This window comes from Antechinus flavipes, chromosome 1, assembly GCF_016432865.1.
Source record: "Antechinus flavipes isolate AdamAnt ecotype Samford, QLD, Australia chromosome 1, AdamAnt_v2, whole genome shotgun sequence".
Classification (NCBI taxonomy): domain Eukaryota; kingdom Metazoa; phylum Chordata; class Mammalia; order Dasyuromorphia; family Dasyuridae; genus Antechinus; species Antechinus flavipes.
Genome location: NC_067398.1, coordinates 309,379,085 through 309,398,413, shown reverse-complemented (window position 1 = coordinate 309,398,413; position 19,329 = coordinate 309,379,085). Strand labels below are relative to the sequence as shown.

Here is a 19,329-nt window from a genome sequence, read left to right as displayed (position 1 = left end):
CTCCATAGGAACCTCCACCTGTTTCCGGTGGGCGTGTGTGTATGTGTATGTGTGTATGTGAGCTCGTGTGTGTGGGGAGGGGGAGAGTACGGGCTGAGACGGGGGCCAATCTCGTCTGCTCGGCATTTCCCGGCGGCCCCCTCGCTGCGGTGGGTGTTGTACACAATCATCATGGCGGCGGCCGGAGCCCCGGATGGTGAGTATGGGGGGCAAGCTCCGGGAAGAGAGGACCGGCGGGCGGGCGGGCGGCCCGGAGCCGGGGCAGTGGAGGAAGGGGGCGGAAGGGAGCGGTGTAGCCCCGGAGAGGAGGGAGGGTGAGCGAGTGGAGCGGGCGGGCCGCCTGTCCGCGAGGGAGGGGGCCGGGGCCGGCGCTGCGGGTTCCCCTCGAGGGGCCTGCCCTGGAGCCCGAGCCGGGGCACGGGCTGGCGTCCCGGGGCTGCGCCGAGCAGAGGGAAGGCGCGGCTGGGGGTCGGCCCCGCCCCTCCCCCAGCGTCCGGCTCGCTGTCCCGCACCGCCCCGCGCGTCGGGCCCCAAAATGCTGCCACCGCCGCCGCCTCTAGCTTCGGCGCCCAGCGTCCGTCCCCCCGAGGAGTCGCAGAAGGCCAGGGTCGCCGCCGCCCCCATCTCGCACTCCCGTGGGTTTTGTTTTGTGTTTAGAAGTCGAGGAGCCCGGCATGGAAACGGATGCCCAGAAGCTGCAGCTCAACTGCGTGGACGCTGAGGCTGAGACCTCGTTGTGCTCCTCGTCTTCGTCCTCGGCCGCGGCCGCGACGGCCAAGGGCAACCTGCAGGCAGACCCGACGCAGGGGGGCATAGCCAGCGCCCAGGCCTCGGTCAGCAACGGCGACGACGCCGACACGGAGAAGGAGCTAGTAGATCTGAAGATCATTTGGAACAAGAACAAATACGACGTGCGAGTGCCTCTGGACAGCACAGGGGCCGAGCTGAAGCGAAAGATCCACTCCATTACAGGTAGGTGTCCTGATGGGAGGGGGAGCAGCTTGACCAGTGGACGATGTAGCTGCCCTTGGAGCTTATCAGTAACCGGAGCCATCGAGCTTATGTAGCAGCTTTAAAGTTTGCAAAGAACTTTACAGATATCTCATTCGATCCTCGTGACAGCCCAGGGAAGGAGTTGTTATTATGTTGCCCATTTTACAGATGGAAAAACTGGCTGAGAGAGAGGTTAAATTACTTGCCCAATGCCATGCTGCAGGGAAGTATCCAAGGTCAAGTTTGAACTTAGGTCTGCCTGACTCTAGATTAGCTGTGCTCCCTAACTGTCTCCAGGGTAAAAAAACTCCCTGTCCCTGCTGTGGGCAAAGCTTCTTAAACTAGGGGTCTGGGACTAGGTTTCAGGATGGCAAAAACCCCATGGTAAATGTTTGTGTGTGTACAGTGTGTCTGTGCATGAGGGTATGTTTGTATACTAAGCTATATATGTTTATCTGTATGTCTATATGTGTCTTTATTTCAACATAATTGGTTTGTGTAGTAATTTTGTGTTTTTGTTTTGTGCATTTAAAAACATTCTGCAAAGAATTATTTTCTCTCTAAGAAGGAGTTTTGTAGGTTTCACCCATCAGTCAGGAATCAAGGATAAGGTTATGAAAAAGTTATGAATCCCTGTTCTAAAACAAGTAACCTTTGCTAATAATAATTATAGTTCACTTTTTAAAGCTGGTTTTAAGGTTTACAAAACACTTTATAAGGATTGTTTCAATGAATATTCTTTTCTTCCCCAAACCCCATGAAGTAGGTACATTTTTTTTTTAATCCTCATTTTATTTAGAAGGAAATTTAGGCTTAGAGACATTAAGTAATTAACCCTGCATTGCACAGCTCATTACTATGTAAGGAAGGATTCGTACCTAGAGTTTATTGATTTTTGAGTCCAACACTTTATCCACTGTGTCCCCCAAATGCCAATCTTATGGGTGGAGGGAATTGTCTAAAGAAATGGAATCACCAGGTTAGGCTCCCTTCCACCACCACCACCACCCCCAAAAAAATCTTAATTAAATTGGATAGAGCCAAATAAATTCACCCTTGATTTTATTCCTCTCTCCCATACTTAAGGCTTACCACCTGCCATGCAGAAAGTTATGTTTAAGGGACTTCTACCTGAGGAGAAAACATTACGGGAAATCAAAGTAACCAGTGGTGCCAAGATTATGGTGGTTGGATCTACAATAAATGATGTTTTAGCAGTAAACACACCCAAAGATGCAGCACAGCAAGAAGCGAAAGCTGAAGAGAGTAAGAAGGAACCACTTTGTAGGCAGAAGGTTGGTGACTTATTGATTGTTGCTCGTGCTAAGAATTTGGGGTTTGTGTCATTTCTTGAAGCCTGGCCTGTTGGTTCCATTCTTCCCTGAATAAGCCTTTTCCTCCCCATAGTTCATCATAAAAATCTGAAATGGCATTCTGGATGCATAGCTCTTAAGTGAAGTTAATGCGGATCATTTGCATCATTATTTGATTTCAGTTGTAATTAGTATATCCAAAGTCTAACCACATAAAATTAAGGAGACTTTATATTCCATGTTGTAGAACTCAGAATTGGGGGTAATAATATCCTCTAATATAACATGACATCGCCCTTAAGAAAAAATGAGTTGGTGTTCTATATCCCTTTTCAGAGGAGTATGACCACGAAGTAAATATTCCCAGATTTGCTTTGTTAGGTAAAACACCCAGAGTTTTTGCAGCCAGAAATAATAATTTTCATAACTGTGAAGCTTCAGATGTATTTAAAGAGTCATATGAAGCTTTGTTTTACAAATGTATATACACTGTTGTATTTACCTGACTAAGGTAAACCAAAAGCATTGTCCTTTATAGAAACTACCTTTAGATACATTTTTCTGTCCTGAATTCTCTTGCAAACTCCCCTAGCTCTGTTATTTTATTTTAGTGTTCTAGGGAATCTTCTGCATTTTTTCTTGCCATATAGATGTGTAAATCTATGCGCATATGCTCTCCTAATAATTAATATTATGGTTCTGTTTATGCTTAATACATCATATCTTTTGTGGCCACAGTATACCTTTAACTATAAGGTTTGTGTTTCTGACGCTGACTTAATAAGCCTAAAGCTTTTCCCCATAGTATGACCTTCAAAAGAAACATGTAAAGCATGATTCAGTTATGCTGTTAACATACTGACTTGTTCTCCTGATGTAGATTATGAGGCATATCCCTACCTAATGAGAGAAACCCAACCCCTGAATTTTTTTTCACCACTCTTTAAGACCATGTTGATGTCAAGCTCATACAAAATCTGGGAAGAAATAGAAATGTTTTTTTCTGACATTCTTGTTGCTCATAGTTAGGGATAGATTCTTTGTCATCTTTCATATTCTGAAGATCTTTCTTCATTGGCAAGAACTTTTAGTATATCAAAGAAATATGATTTAGTGAGAATGGTGAAGCATGTCTTCAAACTCATTTAAGAAGCATTAAATGCACAACCTCAAAGTATTGGTGGCTGGTTAGGTCTTTCTCTGATTAGTATTTCTTAATTCATATTGAAGCCATAAATCTCCTCCAAAACATCATCATCCCCCAAAAAAACACACAAACAACTTTCCAAGAAAAGAAGCATCCAACCTTATACTTAAGAATTTAACTTGTAAGGAGATTTTCTCCATACTTTTAAAGGTATAATCAAGTGAGAGTTTGTTATTTTTTATATTCTTTATTTTTGAGAATTTAGAATTGACATACTTGTCTTGTATTTCTTTCAGCCACATTTTGTATGCTTGTTTAACTAAAGACTATTTAATAGATAGATAAAAACTTTGGGGAAGAAGAGGTTTGGGGGTGATCAGGGAAGTTAAATCTACTTGAATTTAAGGATACTAAATACTTTTTTTAAAATACCCTCAAGTATTCAATTATCTGGAGTGCTTTTAGATCAAAATATTAGGATAGAAATTTTTTTTTTTCCATTTGATTCATTCGGAGATTTCAAAGTGATACATTTTTATATTTTTGGAATGCTAAGAGATATGAAGAAGCAAATAACCTCACTTCAGGCATGTTTCTCTGCATTGTAATTTCTGATTTATGTTCTAGCAACACAGAAAAGTGTTAGATAAAGGGAAACCTGAAGATGTGATGCCTTCTGTTAAGGGTGCCCAGGTAAGCAAAGCCCCTTGACCCATTGTGGTCATTCTGAAATTTTGTGGCCAATCTACTGTGTTTGGTTTCCTGAAATTCCTTCAAATTCTTCTTCCCCTCCCTGTTCAGGGGACGAATAATTTTTATTGCCTGTATTCTATGGTTTGGTCCCTTCTTTGTTGTTCTTTTTACCTTATGACAGTCTATCACTACAGCAGTTTTCTTATGTTTCCAGGAACGACTGCCAACAGTACCTTTATCAGGCATGTATAATAAGACCGGAGGAAAAGTGAGACTCACCTTTAAATTAGAGCAAGACCAGTTGTGGATTGGCACTAAAGGTAATCTGCTATTGATGTATATCATATTTTTTTTCTTCAGAATAAAATTGTTTCTGTTGCTTATGTGACCCTTGTTCTAAACTAATTTCTCTTTACCATACTCTAGATAATTACTCCTTGTTTTATTTACTCCTTTACACATTTAAGTTCAGTTGTACCCTTTTTAATTATCTTTTTAATTTCATGTTAGTGCCTCCCAATTAAGGATTCTTTTTTTAGGGCTATTAAGTTGCTTTCTAGGCAAGTGAAACAGCTGTGCTATATAACAGGAAGCACTCTGGACTTGGATTCAGGTGAGAACTGGCTTTGAATCTTGCTTCCGTCTCTTAGCTTTTATTGTGACATAGATGAGTTCCTTAAAATCCCTGAGCCTTAGTTTCCTCATCTGTAAAATGGGGGTGATACCTGCTTTTATCTGTGAGTCAAATGAGATTACATAAAAAGTAAATCATAAACAATTAAGGCACTATATAAATGGCAGTTATTATTAGTTATTAGCATTGTTTTGTTTAAACTATGTCTTTGCTAAAGTAATCATTAAAAAAATATATCTCCTTTACACTGATTGTTTTTTCTGTAACTCTTTCCAGTTGTCTTAGAGGGGAGAGAGTAGGAAGAGGCTAGGAGATCCTTAGGATACTGAAAACCACTTTTTGTTAAAGACAAAGACCCTAGGCTATTATGAATGCTCTCAAATCAAGTCTTAGTGGTTTTCTAACATCATTTGTTGTCAGGTCAGATCATAACCAAGATCTTTTGTTCACTTCTGTGCCACAGAAACCTTCAAAAGCTACCTTCATTATTACTTATCCAGAAACAATAATACAGTATCAACTGTGCCATCTTGTAAACTTCCCAGCAGAAGATCATTGGATTTTAATCTGGCTGAGCCTAGACATTAAACAGTGCTAAGTGTCTTCAAATTGTTGATTCCTAGTCTTGGATCACTCAGCAAGAAGTTGACCTTGTTGACCTTCCAAAACATAGTTTATTTAGTTTTTGTTGTTGGTTTTTCCCCAGAACTGTGTTTTCATTAGTGTAGAAAGTTCCTAGTGAGGAAACAGGCCAGTGTTTGTCAAAGTCAAAATTTGATCATATCTTCATACTCCCAAGACTAGCTCCAAGTTCACTGTATAGCATTGTCTCACTTTGAGAAGCTTACATTTATGTAGAGTTTTACAATCTATTGGGTGTTTTCCTCCCAAAAGCCCTGTAAGATAGGATTGTTCAAGTATCAGTTCCAACCTTACAGATGAGGAATCTTAATCTCAAATTGTAACTTGTTGAAGGTCACATGCCCTGTAAGAGACAACTGGGATTCAAAACCCAGATTCTCTGATTCCTAGTCCAATGTAAATTCTGCTAAATCCATTGAATAACATCAGAGCCCCACTACTAACTTTTTCAAGAAAGAATTTTTTAGTTGTTGTAGTAACTAATTTAGATGATATGGAATAATATGTCACAGCTGGAATGGACTTTTAGAAGTCATCTATTCTAACCCATTCATTTTATAGATGAGGAAACTGAAGTCCAAAGTAACATTTTTTTCCACTGGCACACAGGTAATTAGTAACAGGATGTAGAACCCAGATTTCTTAATTCCCAGTTTTTCTTCTAAGCCTTTCGCTGTCTTTTTTCCCTTTGTCTCTGTTTTTGCAGCTGTCATATTTATGTTTTGTGTGTCTGTACATACTCAATGTGCCCTGGATCTCTCCTCACTGTTTTTGTTTTGTGGTTTTTTTTTTTTTTTTCATCCTCACCTATGTCATTATGTTTCTTCACTACCCTGCCTTTCCTCTCCTACATCCTACTTGCTCTTCCTGTCCTTACTTGGCTTACCTTTGTATAGCCTCATTTTACTCCAGTTGCCACTCACTGCCCTCTTCTTTTCTCCTATTTGACCACCATTCCTAAAATTGCCATAAAACGTCTTTGGCCCATGTGTGATGCATGGTATCTGGCAGGTGTATGCTACATGAACTCTGAAAGATTTTTTAAGGTAATTTTTAATGTGTGTGTGCATGTCAGGGGTAGGGAGGAAACAGGGGAAGAATGGGAGGCAGTTGCCTGGGGTATATTTCTGAATAGAATAATAATAGGATTTAAGGATGGGAAGAGGAGAAATGATTGGGAGATGTGCCTAAGTGAAACTTTCTTAGGAAATTTTGGTCTATGTCAGTCTAAAAGTATTTAATAAAACACCTGTTCCTACCTCCCCTCCCTGACCAAACCTGCCCCAGGCAGTAAAAGCACATCACACATCATTGGGTTTATGCAATAAGCATGCAAATACAGTACTTTGGTTATTGAATGATAAAATTTGTTTCCCACAGAGAATTTTGTCCTTGTTCTTTATAAAGATGGACTAAATACATATTGGCATTTCTGTTCATTATCTGGTGTTTTAGATGAACTATTTTGTTTCTGAATGATTCCTCTTAAATAAGGTTTCTTAGAGAAGAGAATGGTTTTAACGACTAGTTTTTGTGGGTAGAGAATAGTCTTTCTAAAGTAGGGAGGGGAAAGTATTAGAACCACAAGTGTTGTTAGAGAATCATGTCAGATTTACTGAAATTGGAGTACCACTTAATAATAAGTATAATTCCTTTTAACTTAGAGCGAACTGAAAAATTACCCATGGGCTCCATTAAAAATGTGGTCAGTGAACCTATTGAAGGACATGAAGATTACCACATGATGGTAAGTAAGCTGCTAGCTTAGTAACAGAATATATTTAGCATTTCATTCCACCAAATTGACACTTGAAATTTTGTACACAAAGAAAGAGAACTGAGTCCTCAGAATGTACTGTTATGGTGCCCTTATGTTTCCCATGATACAGTTTTATGAACTTGCTCTAGGATAGCTCATTTCTATTTTCTCCCCATATGACATTGAGTCCTATTGCTACAGAATAGGTAGCTTTTTCCAGTTGTCTCCTAGGATATGTATTTACTAACCCTTGTATTTGCACAACTTTGCTTTAAGACCAAATAAATAGCTGTGAAGAGTAGCAATGGCTTGGGAATTTTCACTTTCAAGTTTGAGCCAAAAATAAAATACTAGTTTGGGATAAGGAAGTACTCCAGGCAGTCAACTGTTTTCAATGCTGCTAAGGTATGTCTATTTTTTGTAGTCTTTGGACAGCAGTGATGTTGCTGTAAGAGTTAATGCATAGCATTGTGCTTTCTTGTGATTTGGGAAGGGGAGCAGGGGGCTAAACCTGTAGATCCATATTTTTTGTTCCCAGGTACTAATTCAAAATCCTTTCTTGAATCCAAATGGATTCCTTTGAGGGAATCAACTAAGACTACACTGACTGAAGTGAAGGTTGAAGTAATTATATAGCTAATTTAGCAGGCAAATGCTGCTCTTATACAGAAATGGTCTAAGGAATAGGCCACTGGAATAATGACTACAGAACCATGTTACATTCTTCCTGGAGACACAGGGGAGGGAGAGAAATAACATAAACATAAAGAAAAGGCCAACTTTAAATAATGCTTGCTTTAAATTTCTTGGGCATTTTGTCACTGGATATGACCAAAATAACCATGGGAAATTTTTTTTTTTTGTCTACAGATCTTCATATGATTTAATTGTGGAAATTGTTTAGGATTTTTCAGCTGTCATATCTTATAGCCCCTATCCCTGTGAAGGAATAAGGAAATAAGTATACATGATTTTCTTATGCCTGATGCCTTCAGATTCATAGCTGATCTGCCTGTTATAAGCTTGTGGAGGGAGAATAGGTAAAACAAGGCTGCATTCTCACTCTTAAGGATAAGAAAAAAGTATTTCCAGCCTGCATTGAGAAAACCATATACCATGAGCACTTTCTGCTTTCATTCTCTCCGTCTTTCTCCAGCTCCCCTGCTACTACAACACTGGGAGGAAAGTTAGGGCTTGGATTGAGCTTCAGAAATCATACATTTGGCATCTACCCCTAACCTTTGACCAATTACTTTCTACCAGGTGATTTTTCCAGAACTATTAAATAGGTTTGTCACCACATATAGGAATTGATTTAGAATTACTTCTGCCTTTGTAGTTTTTAAAGTCTTGTGGTGAAAGTGATTTTTTTAAACAAGCTTTTTTTTTTTAGCATTTCAAAGAAGGCTTGAAATCTTAACAAGCTTTTAACTTAAATGACACCAAATGGGTCATCCCTGCCTTAAAATCCAGTAAGTTGCCGTGGAGAAACCCTAAATATGGATTTCTTTTCTTTTCTTGCTGTTGTGAACATTGTATTTGACCCAAGATTTCTACCTTTCTTATCTAACCAAGAAAGTTTCATCTGAAATATTGAATCACAGGTCTAAAGGAATTTGTCCTTTTTAAATTTTGCTGGAAGAAGAGTGATTCATTGTTAGTGCATACTGAGGATCCTGTTTCTTTGGTGTCCCTGGCTCTGAAGTACTGCTTGGTTTCCTTTTTCCCTTTCAGGCATTTCAGTTGGGTCCCACCGAAGCCTCTTACTACTGGGTGTATTGGGTTCCAACTCAGTATGTGGATGCAATCAAAGACACTGTGCTGGGAAAATGGCAGTATTTTTGAAAGCACTTTCACCTCTGGCACAGGAGACTGACCCAAAGTGAAGGACATTGCTGGGAGAGGCCTGCAACATGCCCGGATTTCATAGTCCTGGAACTTTTATTAATTCAAATCTGAGGAGATATTGACTGAAGCCAGAGGTGATGTACTTTCACCATTAGTTTACTTTTAACTTAAAATTGCAAAATCCCTTCCCTTCAGTCAGCTTCAAACCATATTTAAAGTGAATACGGTGGAAATCAATAAATCTTAATTCAGAACGCGTTGTGTGGAATACTCTTAAGTGTTCTGAGAGTAGATCTGCCAATTTCGTTTAAAAACAAATGATCAAAATATATATATATATATCTGGGTTTTTTAATGTGATTTGAACTAAAAAATATTTTCATAAATCTTTGGTTGCAAATGGTTAATTTGAGCTGATTTGTTGTGACAGAGTTTGAGGCACATTTTTTTTTTTTTAAATTTTCCTACTTATAAATTGTAAATGGTATGCAAAGTTGGGGGGGTGGGGTTAGTAAGCCATATTTTTCTGGCCTTTGGTTCAGGTTTGACCTGAACCCTCCCCTCCCTCTCAGCCTCTCTTCCCCTTGCCCCCCCTCCCCCTCCCAAAAAAATGAGCTATTAATTTTTATTTGTAAATCCAAAGATGATTTATTTTTCCTCTTCTCTGTATTTCTCTACCCCTTCACTTTTCATTTCCTGTAATCATTTTGTTTCTATTTTGATGCTGACTGATCACACAATGGGAGGGGTGGGAAGGGACACATCATTGGGTTTTAAGCATCATATCCTACAGATGCTCATTTTAGGGCATAGTGACCCTAAAATTGTTCCCATCCCTCATTCTTTGTGAAAACCCAACTGCTCTTGGTATAAAACATCTTGTCCTGAGGTTCCAGATTCCCATGCAGGTCAGCTGCCTCATTTTAGTGGCTGGCAGAATTGAGCAGAGGTCCTAAAATTACCTAGACTATCTTGAATGTGACTGGTCCATTGTCATGACAATTCATAGCAGAAACAGGTACCAAGAGTCCTGGACAGTTGGAGGTCTTTTTGATGTGGCCTATCACTCTCCATCATGCTGGTTCATTTTTGCCACTGGAGTTAAGAAGAACCAGGCATATAAAACTCCCTGACAAATGGCAATGAAGTCAGGTACATTCCTATTTTTCTTTAGACAACATTTAAAAGAATTTTTGGGGGGAAGTCTAACTAACTTTAGTCATGCTTCCTATTTCTTTTTGGTCATTCTGCTCACCAGCCATTAAGTTCAAGTGTCCTTTATCTCAGGTTCAGTCACACTTACCCTTTCTATCCTGGAAAGGTGCTTGCCATGAGTTGATGATATTTAAAAGACAAGACTGACTCCACTGGACCAGCAATTGCCCTTCTCACTTATGTCCCTTGTGCTCCTGGTATACTCGGTCACTTTTTTTTTTTTTTTTGATGGATTGATAACTTCTGAAGGTAGAGGGAAAACTCTTGTGCTTCTTCCCTTTGCTGTTGTCTTTGAAATCCCCCCCTGTCAGATGCAGGCCTCTGGGCTAGGTCTCCAAGCTTAACCGGTCAGCAGTGGCACAGCTGACCTACCTACAGGTTTTAGGTGGCTCCCTTCTCAATGTGTAGAATATATTTTAGTGTGTGTTTTTGACTGAGAATGACTATGCAGTGTAAGCCAGTTGTGAGAGCTATTCTGTACCCTTCTTGTCTAATGTGTAGTTTGGGAGTCCAGCTCACACAAGAAGAATAATCTGCTGCTTATTATATTGCAGTTGTTCCTAAGTTATTTAATGTATAGGAAAATCATTTTATTGTCAGTAAGGGCATAAATATTGTATATGTGTTGGAAGTTTCTTAGAAACTTTGTTTCCATCCTTTGAAAGTAGCAGTAACTGCAGCATTTGTATATCCAATTGTATATCAATGTTCAGTTTCCCCAGCGGGGAGACAGTACAATATATGAAGGAAAGTCTGTGTGTCCTACTCTCGGCAGCCCATCAGTGCTGCATTGTACAGCTCTGCAGACCAAATGGTCGCATAACAGCGTGCATTTCTGGCATCAGCATGGTCTTGGTTTTAACTTTCTCCATCCATTGTATTCATTTCTTCATCTAGTGATGTCATTTGAACAAGCATTTATTAAAACCATGCTTGGTATATGTAGAACACTGTGCTAAGCACTGAGTAAGATGTGGAGTTTATAGAAAATAGAGTCCTTGTCCTTACAGGTCTTATAGTCTAGTACTCTGCTTTTTCTTTTAAACCCACCTCACTTGCCTCTTCTTTAAAAAAAAAAAAATCCATTTCTCCACCCTGCTTGCCTAAAATAATGTTTTCAGATCCTCAGTGGTATCACCTCTCTTGTTTCCCTTTATTCTTTGGACGGCCCGTGCTCTGGTGCATCACCTCCATTTTCAGCTGAGCCACAGTATTAAAGTTGTTCTTCAATTTATTCTCTATTATATCCTGTTCCTGAAAAACAAACTGCTTATCTGCCTATAGTCAGTACACTAAAGTATGATTTAAGCTTGGGTGAGGGATTTATTTAGTTTGGGGTATGTATGTGTCTGTCTCTCTCTCTCTCTCTCTCTCTCTCTCTCTTTTTCTCTCTCTCTTTTTTTTAAGTGAAATGGTGCTTTTTCCTCCAGAAGTAATTATTACATATTATCTTACAATAATGTAAGTTACACCTTTTTCATATAGAGCTGTTCATAAGAGCCAGAGGTTTTAGAATGCCCATTGCAAAGCTGCCTGTATTTGTTAGAGAACATTATAAGATTGTCTAACTATATGGATGAGGGTTTGTGTATAGCTCTGGGGACAGATCTGTCTCAGGGAGAATAGAAATAGAACTTAAAAGAAGCCATGGAAAAAGGTGTTTGATTTACGTCTGTGCCCTTTTTGGCATGCTCTCATAAGTATTACCATAAAAATCAGATCTGTGATTGGCTTCAACAGGTTTATTCAGCCTAGTGGATTTTTTTAATCAAATTTATATACAAAGTGGAACCACAGCTCCTCTTATGGATAAGATAATAGTTCTTTAAGATTGTTTCTATATCTTCTCTCTCTTTCATCGCTGGCCCTGAAATCTATATTCTGAGTTTGGTTGATTTCCTTCAATGTGATAAGGTAGCATAAGGAAAGGAGAATGATTTTAATCTATCCTGGCTTCAAATATTTTCTTTCTCTCTTATCTTTCCCTCCCCCACCCCTAATTGGTGGAGAAGATAATGAAACCTATGTAATATAAGCAGATTTCCTTGAAAATGGGAGGAAAGCACATTTATCATTTGAGAGGCCAGATGCTTGATGTCCCATTCATTTCAAAAGATTCTTACATGCTTCCTGGACTTTGTTCTTTCCCAGAATATTAATGTCTGACCCTCTGCTCCCACATGTTATTTCTTACTGGCATAGAATCTTAGTTGAGGACATTTTATGAAGACAAGATAAAGAGATCACCACTGAGGGCTGGCTGCTTTTTCTGTCTTATTTGGCCTGCTTAGTCGGCCTAGAAACAATAGAGTTTGAAACTCTCTAGTATTAAGGAAATCTCTTAATACAGAAATTTTCCTCGTAGCAGTAGCATAATTTAAATGAAATTGGATTAAGTAAGGATGCACTTTGTTGTAATGCTTTGGCACAGTCTTATGGAGGTGGGTTAGCAGAAAACCAAGCCTTCTATCTTTAATGAGTATGATGCCATTTATTACATAGACTTCTTAAGGAGTCACTGCTTTGCATTAAAAGGGCCAAAGAGATAAACTTTCCCACATTGCCACATCTGTAAAAAATGGCCATATTTCAACAAGAAATCTTTTTCTTCCTGTTCTAGCTTCTAAAATGTGTCTACTGAAGCAAACCAGAGTATACTGTCCTAACTCCCCCTTCCCCTTGTTTGGTGTGCCAATTAAACAGTGCAGGGTTGTCTTTCTTTGGGCAGTCATTGTCCACAATTCTTTCTCCCTCCCCCTCCTCCCCCCCATCACTGGTCTTATTCATCCATCTTGTCTTAGAGATTTTTTTTTTTTTTTTTTTTGGTGTCATGGGGCTTACAGAAAAAATTCATCTCCTGATAGATTTGGTTCCTCTGAAATTGAGGGGTCAGGAGAACTGTGGTGATGCAGCACTGGATGGCTTTACCTTCTAGGCTAGGTGTGGCTTCAGTGATTGTGATTCTGACTGCTTTCTTATTTCTAAGCAAGTTATTTTTTATTTCTCAAAAAGAACTTCCGCTGCAGAATTATTTGAAAATGAAATAGATGTAAGTACCACTTGGATGGTATTTTTATTTTATTTTTAAATAATCAAATGCCTGTTTGGGGGTAAATGAAAAATATTTAGTCTATTAGATTTGCACTGCTGGATTTTTTAAGTGTAATCTCTACTGGTTATCTCATTGTTTATTCTGTAAGATTAGTCTTACCAATTAAAGTTTGATAATTAATTCTGTGTCTTTGATTTGTTTATCTATCTTCCACAATGAGGAATAAACTGGATGTACCTCTGTTGGTAATCAAACTTTCTCAGCAACTGAATGAGTCCATTTCAAGTCATCAAGGGAGACAAATGGGGCGAGAGCCATCTTTTTGCCAGCTTTGACTAACCATGTTCTAGTAAGAGAAATACACTATATTTATATAGATATATAAAGATGGGAGCATGATCATTATTTAGACTATAGGATAGCTATATCCATATGATAGGTACTATCTAATTTATTATACTTAATGTATGTCTACTAAATGTTTTGGGATACCCAAACATATCTCCTTTTCTTGTGAAATTTATAGAATGACTTGGTGATGAGGAGATATGACTACAACCCAATGTTTGTGGTCAGATTGGCTTTATTTTGAACCCATTTCTACTTTGAGGAAAATATTTAAGGCTTTTAAAAATCATTTGGTTTATTGATTCTTTTCTTCAGGTAAGATGGAAAAATAACTCCCTGCCTATATAGTCTGCCTCAGTTTTGTCAGCCAATTTTTCAAAATTTCTTACAACTACTTTCAAGTAGATTTCATTTACTTTTATTTTTAGAGTATACTTAACACATGTCTGGTAATTGTATTTTTTTCCCCTTGTTCTTTCCAAAGGTCTTTATTTCCAAGTGTGACATTACATCATTTGGCCATGACTAGATTTTAATGGTCTTCTGAAGTTGACTAGCCCATTCCTAGTAATTGCAAGAGTGAATTGGAGAAGGGAGGTGGTTGAGTTAATCTTTGAAGCTTTTCCTGAAGAAATGGGCTTTTGACCTGTGATTTCATTCTTTCCACAAGTATTTGAGCATCTCCTGTGTGCATAACCCAATCTATGGTGGACATACAAATTAAAATAATAGATCACCAAAATGTGTTTAATGTGTATATATATATATGTATATATATATAAATAAATGTAATCCAACTAACAGGTAACAATTCAACCATTTATGAAGCATTGGTATGTACCAAATGATTATTGGAGGAGGGAAAGGAAATTCAGAATTGAGATGATAGTCCCTTCCTCCCTCATATCTTGTGGTAACAATACTGCTTACAAGAGAACTGGAAATGGAAAATAAAGAAGAAACCATTGTGGAATTAGGAAATTTTCCTTGGTTGGGTGAGTCCAAGCACTGTATTAAACTTAAAGAATATCCTGGGATCCTCTCTTTGGCACCAAGAAGAAATGACTTTTTTCCCCAGACAACAGCCCCATTGTCCTTAACAGCTCTGGAAATCTGTAGTGAGATGATTGGTACATTTTAGTGGAGAGCATGGGACTACTGGTATGGAAAACTGCATATGCTACCAGACATGGATCGTATGCTGTTGATTTTACTAAACTTTTTTTCTTTGCTACAAGGCCAATCCGAGGTAGATAGAGGTATAGATTAAGAAATGGCTGCTAAAAAATGGCATCAATGAAACTTTTTTTAAAATTAGGAAGAGGTGGCGAAATACCAAATATTAAGAGACGATTAAAGAGGTTGCATATTGAAAAAGAGACAGGAAATTTTCTCTAGTATATTGGTGATATTTTAACCTCATACTTTATCCACCATACTCTATTCCTTCAAGCCTCCTCAGACTACTACTGCTACTAATAATTAGCTAATATTAACAGCACTTACTTTGTGTCAGACATTGTGCTAAATACTATCTCCTTTGATTCTCCCAATAATCCAGAGACTTTAGTGTTATTATTATCCCCTTGTTACAGATGAAACAGAGACTAAGTGACTTGACCAGAATCACACAACTAGTAAAGTATCTGAGACCAGATAGGTACTCAGATCTCTCTAACTCCAAATTCAGCCCTTTATTCACTACCGATAGTGAAGGCTTTCATCAACTAGTCTTCAGCCTTTCCAATTTCATCTGTTTACTAATCAATCTATGGTTGGCTAGCCTAGAAAAGCCATCTCATTTAGTGACTGACATTTTCTCATTATGATTCTCTTTTTTGGTTCCTCTTCCTCCCTACAACCCCACACTTTTCCAAGATACATTCTTATTTTTTCACCTTACTCTGTGAATATATATATATATATATATATATATTTTATAACTACTGGAAAAGAGGGGGGAGGGGTATTGTTCCATAACTTCTTAAAATATCTGAACACAAAAATACATTGAAGTTTGGTATCTTGGGTTTCATAAAAATACTCAACTTTTTACTTTTAAAAGTGCGTAATTTTCAGTTTAAAGATCTCACCACTCCACTTCTCTCCTATTCCAGCCTACTTCTATGCAAGGTTAAGAAAGGGTCTCAGGTTGAGCTGCAGATTGTAATAAAATCACTTTCCTTCCCCCCTTCCAGGTCAGTCAGCTGTCAGCATGACCCCTTCCAGCCGGCTAGCAGCACTTTATTACCAGAAGCAGTCTCGGAATGTGACTAACAGGGAAAGGGATAGGAGGTGGCTACTTAACAAGGACAGAGTCAAGGGATGAGATCTCTTCAGTTTGTACAGACATAGAGTATTCAAGGGGCAGGCTGAGTCTATATCATCTCATAAAGGGGGCTAGGAAGAGAAACAGATATTAGAATCTAGAATGAGGGTTCATCCCAAGACTTGAGGAGGGTAAGTGGAAAACAATTCTACAACTCAGTTCCCAAAGACGTGGGTCAAGTGAAAAATGTCACTCAATTCAAGAAGGTTTGATTATCGGCAGATTTATGAGAGGATTATTAAGGAAAGCTAGAGATATTTGGGGATCTTTAAATTTTGAAATTAATGTCAGGGAAGAAAAGAAGCCAGAATTCTCTGTGTTTACCAGAGACTGAATCTTTTTCTGCTTAAAAAGAATCAGATTTTGGGGGAACTTTAGGAGTGATTGGTGTTGTATTGAATACTGTATATACTTCATTTCCCTAAGTAAAAGGAAAAGCAGATTTAATAACTAATTGGATAGTGGGGGGTGAAGGGAGAGAGGAGAGGAATATAGAGCCATGGAGTATATACAAGTTAGCCATACTATCAGGAGGTTCTCCCCCACCCCCAAAAAAGTGGACCAATTAGCATATAATCCTCTTTAAGAGGATTCTCAACCTAAAGATCTTTAAAGATTAGGTTAAAAAAAAAAAACTTTGATACTGCATAATTTGTGACAGTTTTCATTTTTATGTACTAATAATTTTGAGTGTGTATTCTTTTCCCTTATAAATAAACCCTAGAAAACACTGTCTTGTGGTCTGAAATGTATGATGAGAGTAGAAAGGAAAAGAAAGTGAGGAATGAATTTGGTCAGATAGCAGTATCAAAAAGTGGGGTATCTGTACTAAAGAACCAAAGTGAGTCACGAGTGAGAAGACTTGGTATCTATAGATGGGGTTAGTAATCAGTGAACACTTAGACAATGGTGAAAACCCCTGTACCAAAACCCCTGTGTGGTTACTCCCCTCTTGGCTCTTACATAGTTGCTGGTGCCTTGGGAAAAATGACTAAATTACTAAGATTCAGGGCTTGTATTTCTTTATCTTTTAACAGTGCCCAGTTCCTTCTGCTATTTTGTAGCCTCTGCTTGCTACTCTCTAGTTCTGTGATCATTATTGGGCTGAGAAATGACATAGATTCTGAATCCTACAGCTCTTGGTTCTGAGTCCAATTGTCATTGGTCATTTCTGGCCTGTGGACATAACTGGACATGGTACTTTCTGGCTGATTATTCTTGTTAGGCATCTGACCTTCATACAACTGGTTCATCAAGGATGATGCCTAACTTCCATCAAATTCCCCATGAGCTACTGTTCCAAACTTCCTCTTCTTGCCTCAAGACTAATCCACCATGTCCCTCCTCAACTGGAATGCTTATCACACACTTCACTGAAAAAAATAGAAGGTATGCTACATTGCCCTATTTAGTGCACACCAGAGCTAACAGTCCTCATATTTTCGTTCAGCCACATGGTTCTTGTCCTTACCAAAGCTCCAAACCTTTTTTTTTCCACAGCCACATTACTAGAAAACCTGAACTATTCGCTCACCTCTCACCTTCCTGCCCCATCATTCACCTGAAATGACTCTTTGCAAAATTACCAATTATCTTTTAACTGCTAAATCTGCCTTTCTTGTCCTCTGCACATTTTGACACTTTTAAATAGATGCCTATTCCAACTTTAAAACCTTTTGGTTTACCTACTTGTATGACCACTGAGCTGAGAACTATATTCTCCTCTATACCCAACATGTTCCTCATGCTCTGCATAGCTTTTACATGTATCCCTATGTGGATAACTTAAAGTCAGTGTTTTCTTAGCATCTACAATGCTCTCAGATACACTGTCCTTCCTCCAGCCTTCTTTCTGTTGAAGATGCCATTATTTTAATCATCCAGATTCACAGTCTACTCTCTTTACTTAAATTTTCACTTCTCCCTCATAAATTACTGTCTTGTTAATTCTACCTCCACAATGACTTACAAATCTCCCTTTCTCTAAATTTACAGGCCCACCACTCTGGTACAGGTCCTCTGCACTATTGCAATAGATTTCTAATTGTACACTGCTTCCTGCAATTCCAAAGGATCTTCTGAATACCTTGTAAAAAAATCTAAAACAGAAACCTGACCACATCATTTCCCTGCTCAAGAATTAAGTGATTCCCTTTTGCCTCTCTAGAGTACAATATGAACTCCTTTCCTTGACATTTTAAGCCTTTTACAATTCCTATTGCTTCCCTTCTCACATTTCCAACTACCTAACTTACTTGCTATTTCCCAAACTTCCCTATCTCCTGTACCTGTACCTTGCCTGTGTCACCTGCCTGAAATGTGCTTCTGCCTTTTAGAATCTTTACCTTCCAGGCATAATTCACTCCCTATGGAAAAACTTTCCTGATCGCTCCTTTCTCATTTCCTTGTGCTCTTAGTTTTCCTCTGACTGTCATTGTATTTATCTCCTCAGATGTATCCTCCGCACAGAATGCAAATACTAAGGCTAGGAGGCTTTTTTCATTTTCTTGTTGTACTTTTCAATGGTGTATTTAATATAATGCTTAATGAACTGACTCCTGGGTCCCTTCCTTTTAAGCAGTTTTCCCTTAGCAATCTCCATCTCCCTCCACCCAACAGATCAAAAGGTTTCAGTTTACCTCCTCTCTTCCCATGTATTCTCACAAGTAACATTTGTGGCAACTGACTCAAATGGTGGGGATTTCAAATTCAATTCCGGGTAGAATTGCCACTCATCACATTCACCTGACCTTCGGATACTCCGGACGGGAAGAATCGTACTGACATTTTCTAGGTCCTAATTTTCCTCCGCCCTAATTTGCCAATGAGAGCTGTCTGTGGAAGAGAAAGTGATTATCTCCACAAATAGTCCTCTATGCAACCCTGAGGGGGAATTGCCATACACAGAGCATCATCAAAATGACGATACACATATGTGTCCTTGTGCAACCCTAAGGTAGGTTTCTAGTGCAAGTACTGTCCCCATTACTCCTGAAAAAACATGGGCTGTGAAGTTAAATGACTTCCCCTCTAGTCACAGAGCTCTTTGGACTCGGAAGCGGCATTTGAACTTGTCTTGCCGGCTCTTTAAGTACAGCCTTCTGTTCCTAAGCCAGGCTGCTCAGCTACAGCCTTGCAGCTACCTGGCAGCCAGAGTTCAGTAGCTTTCCAGTCCCTAGGACTGACGTGCACCTTCCTACCTTTCTACTCTGGACTTGCTCATTTACTCAGCTAGGGAAGGGCCAGTGGCCTCGCAGCCTGTTCTGGGAATGAGGGGCGGGTGCTAAAGGCAAGATCCGCCCCGCTGGAGGTGGCTCTCCGCCACTCCCGCGCCTGGGTTCAGCACTGGGAGTCCA

General features: G+C 39.1%; 1 protein-coding gene across 1 annotated transcript; it reads left to right on the top strand.

Moving 5' to 3' along the window:
- The first annotated feature begins 13 nt into the window (after positions 1-13).
- Positions 14-13,476, top strand: UBFD1 (ubiquitin family domain containing 1). Its single transcript, XM_051964796.1, has 7 exons — positions 14-196; positions 658-972; positions 2,080-2,288; positions 4,081-4,146; positions 4,361-4,466; positions 7,087-7,169; positions 8,916-13,476. The coding sequence occupies exons 1-7, from the start codon at positions 172-174 to the stop codon at positions 9,024-9,026; spliced, it is 915 nt and encodes a 304-aa protein (XP_051820756.1). The 5' UTR covers positions 14-171; the 3' UTR covers positions 9,027-13,476.
- The last annotated feature ends 5,853 nt before the right edge of the window (positions 13,477-19,329 follow it).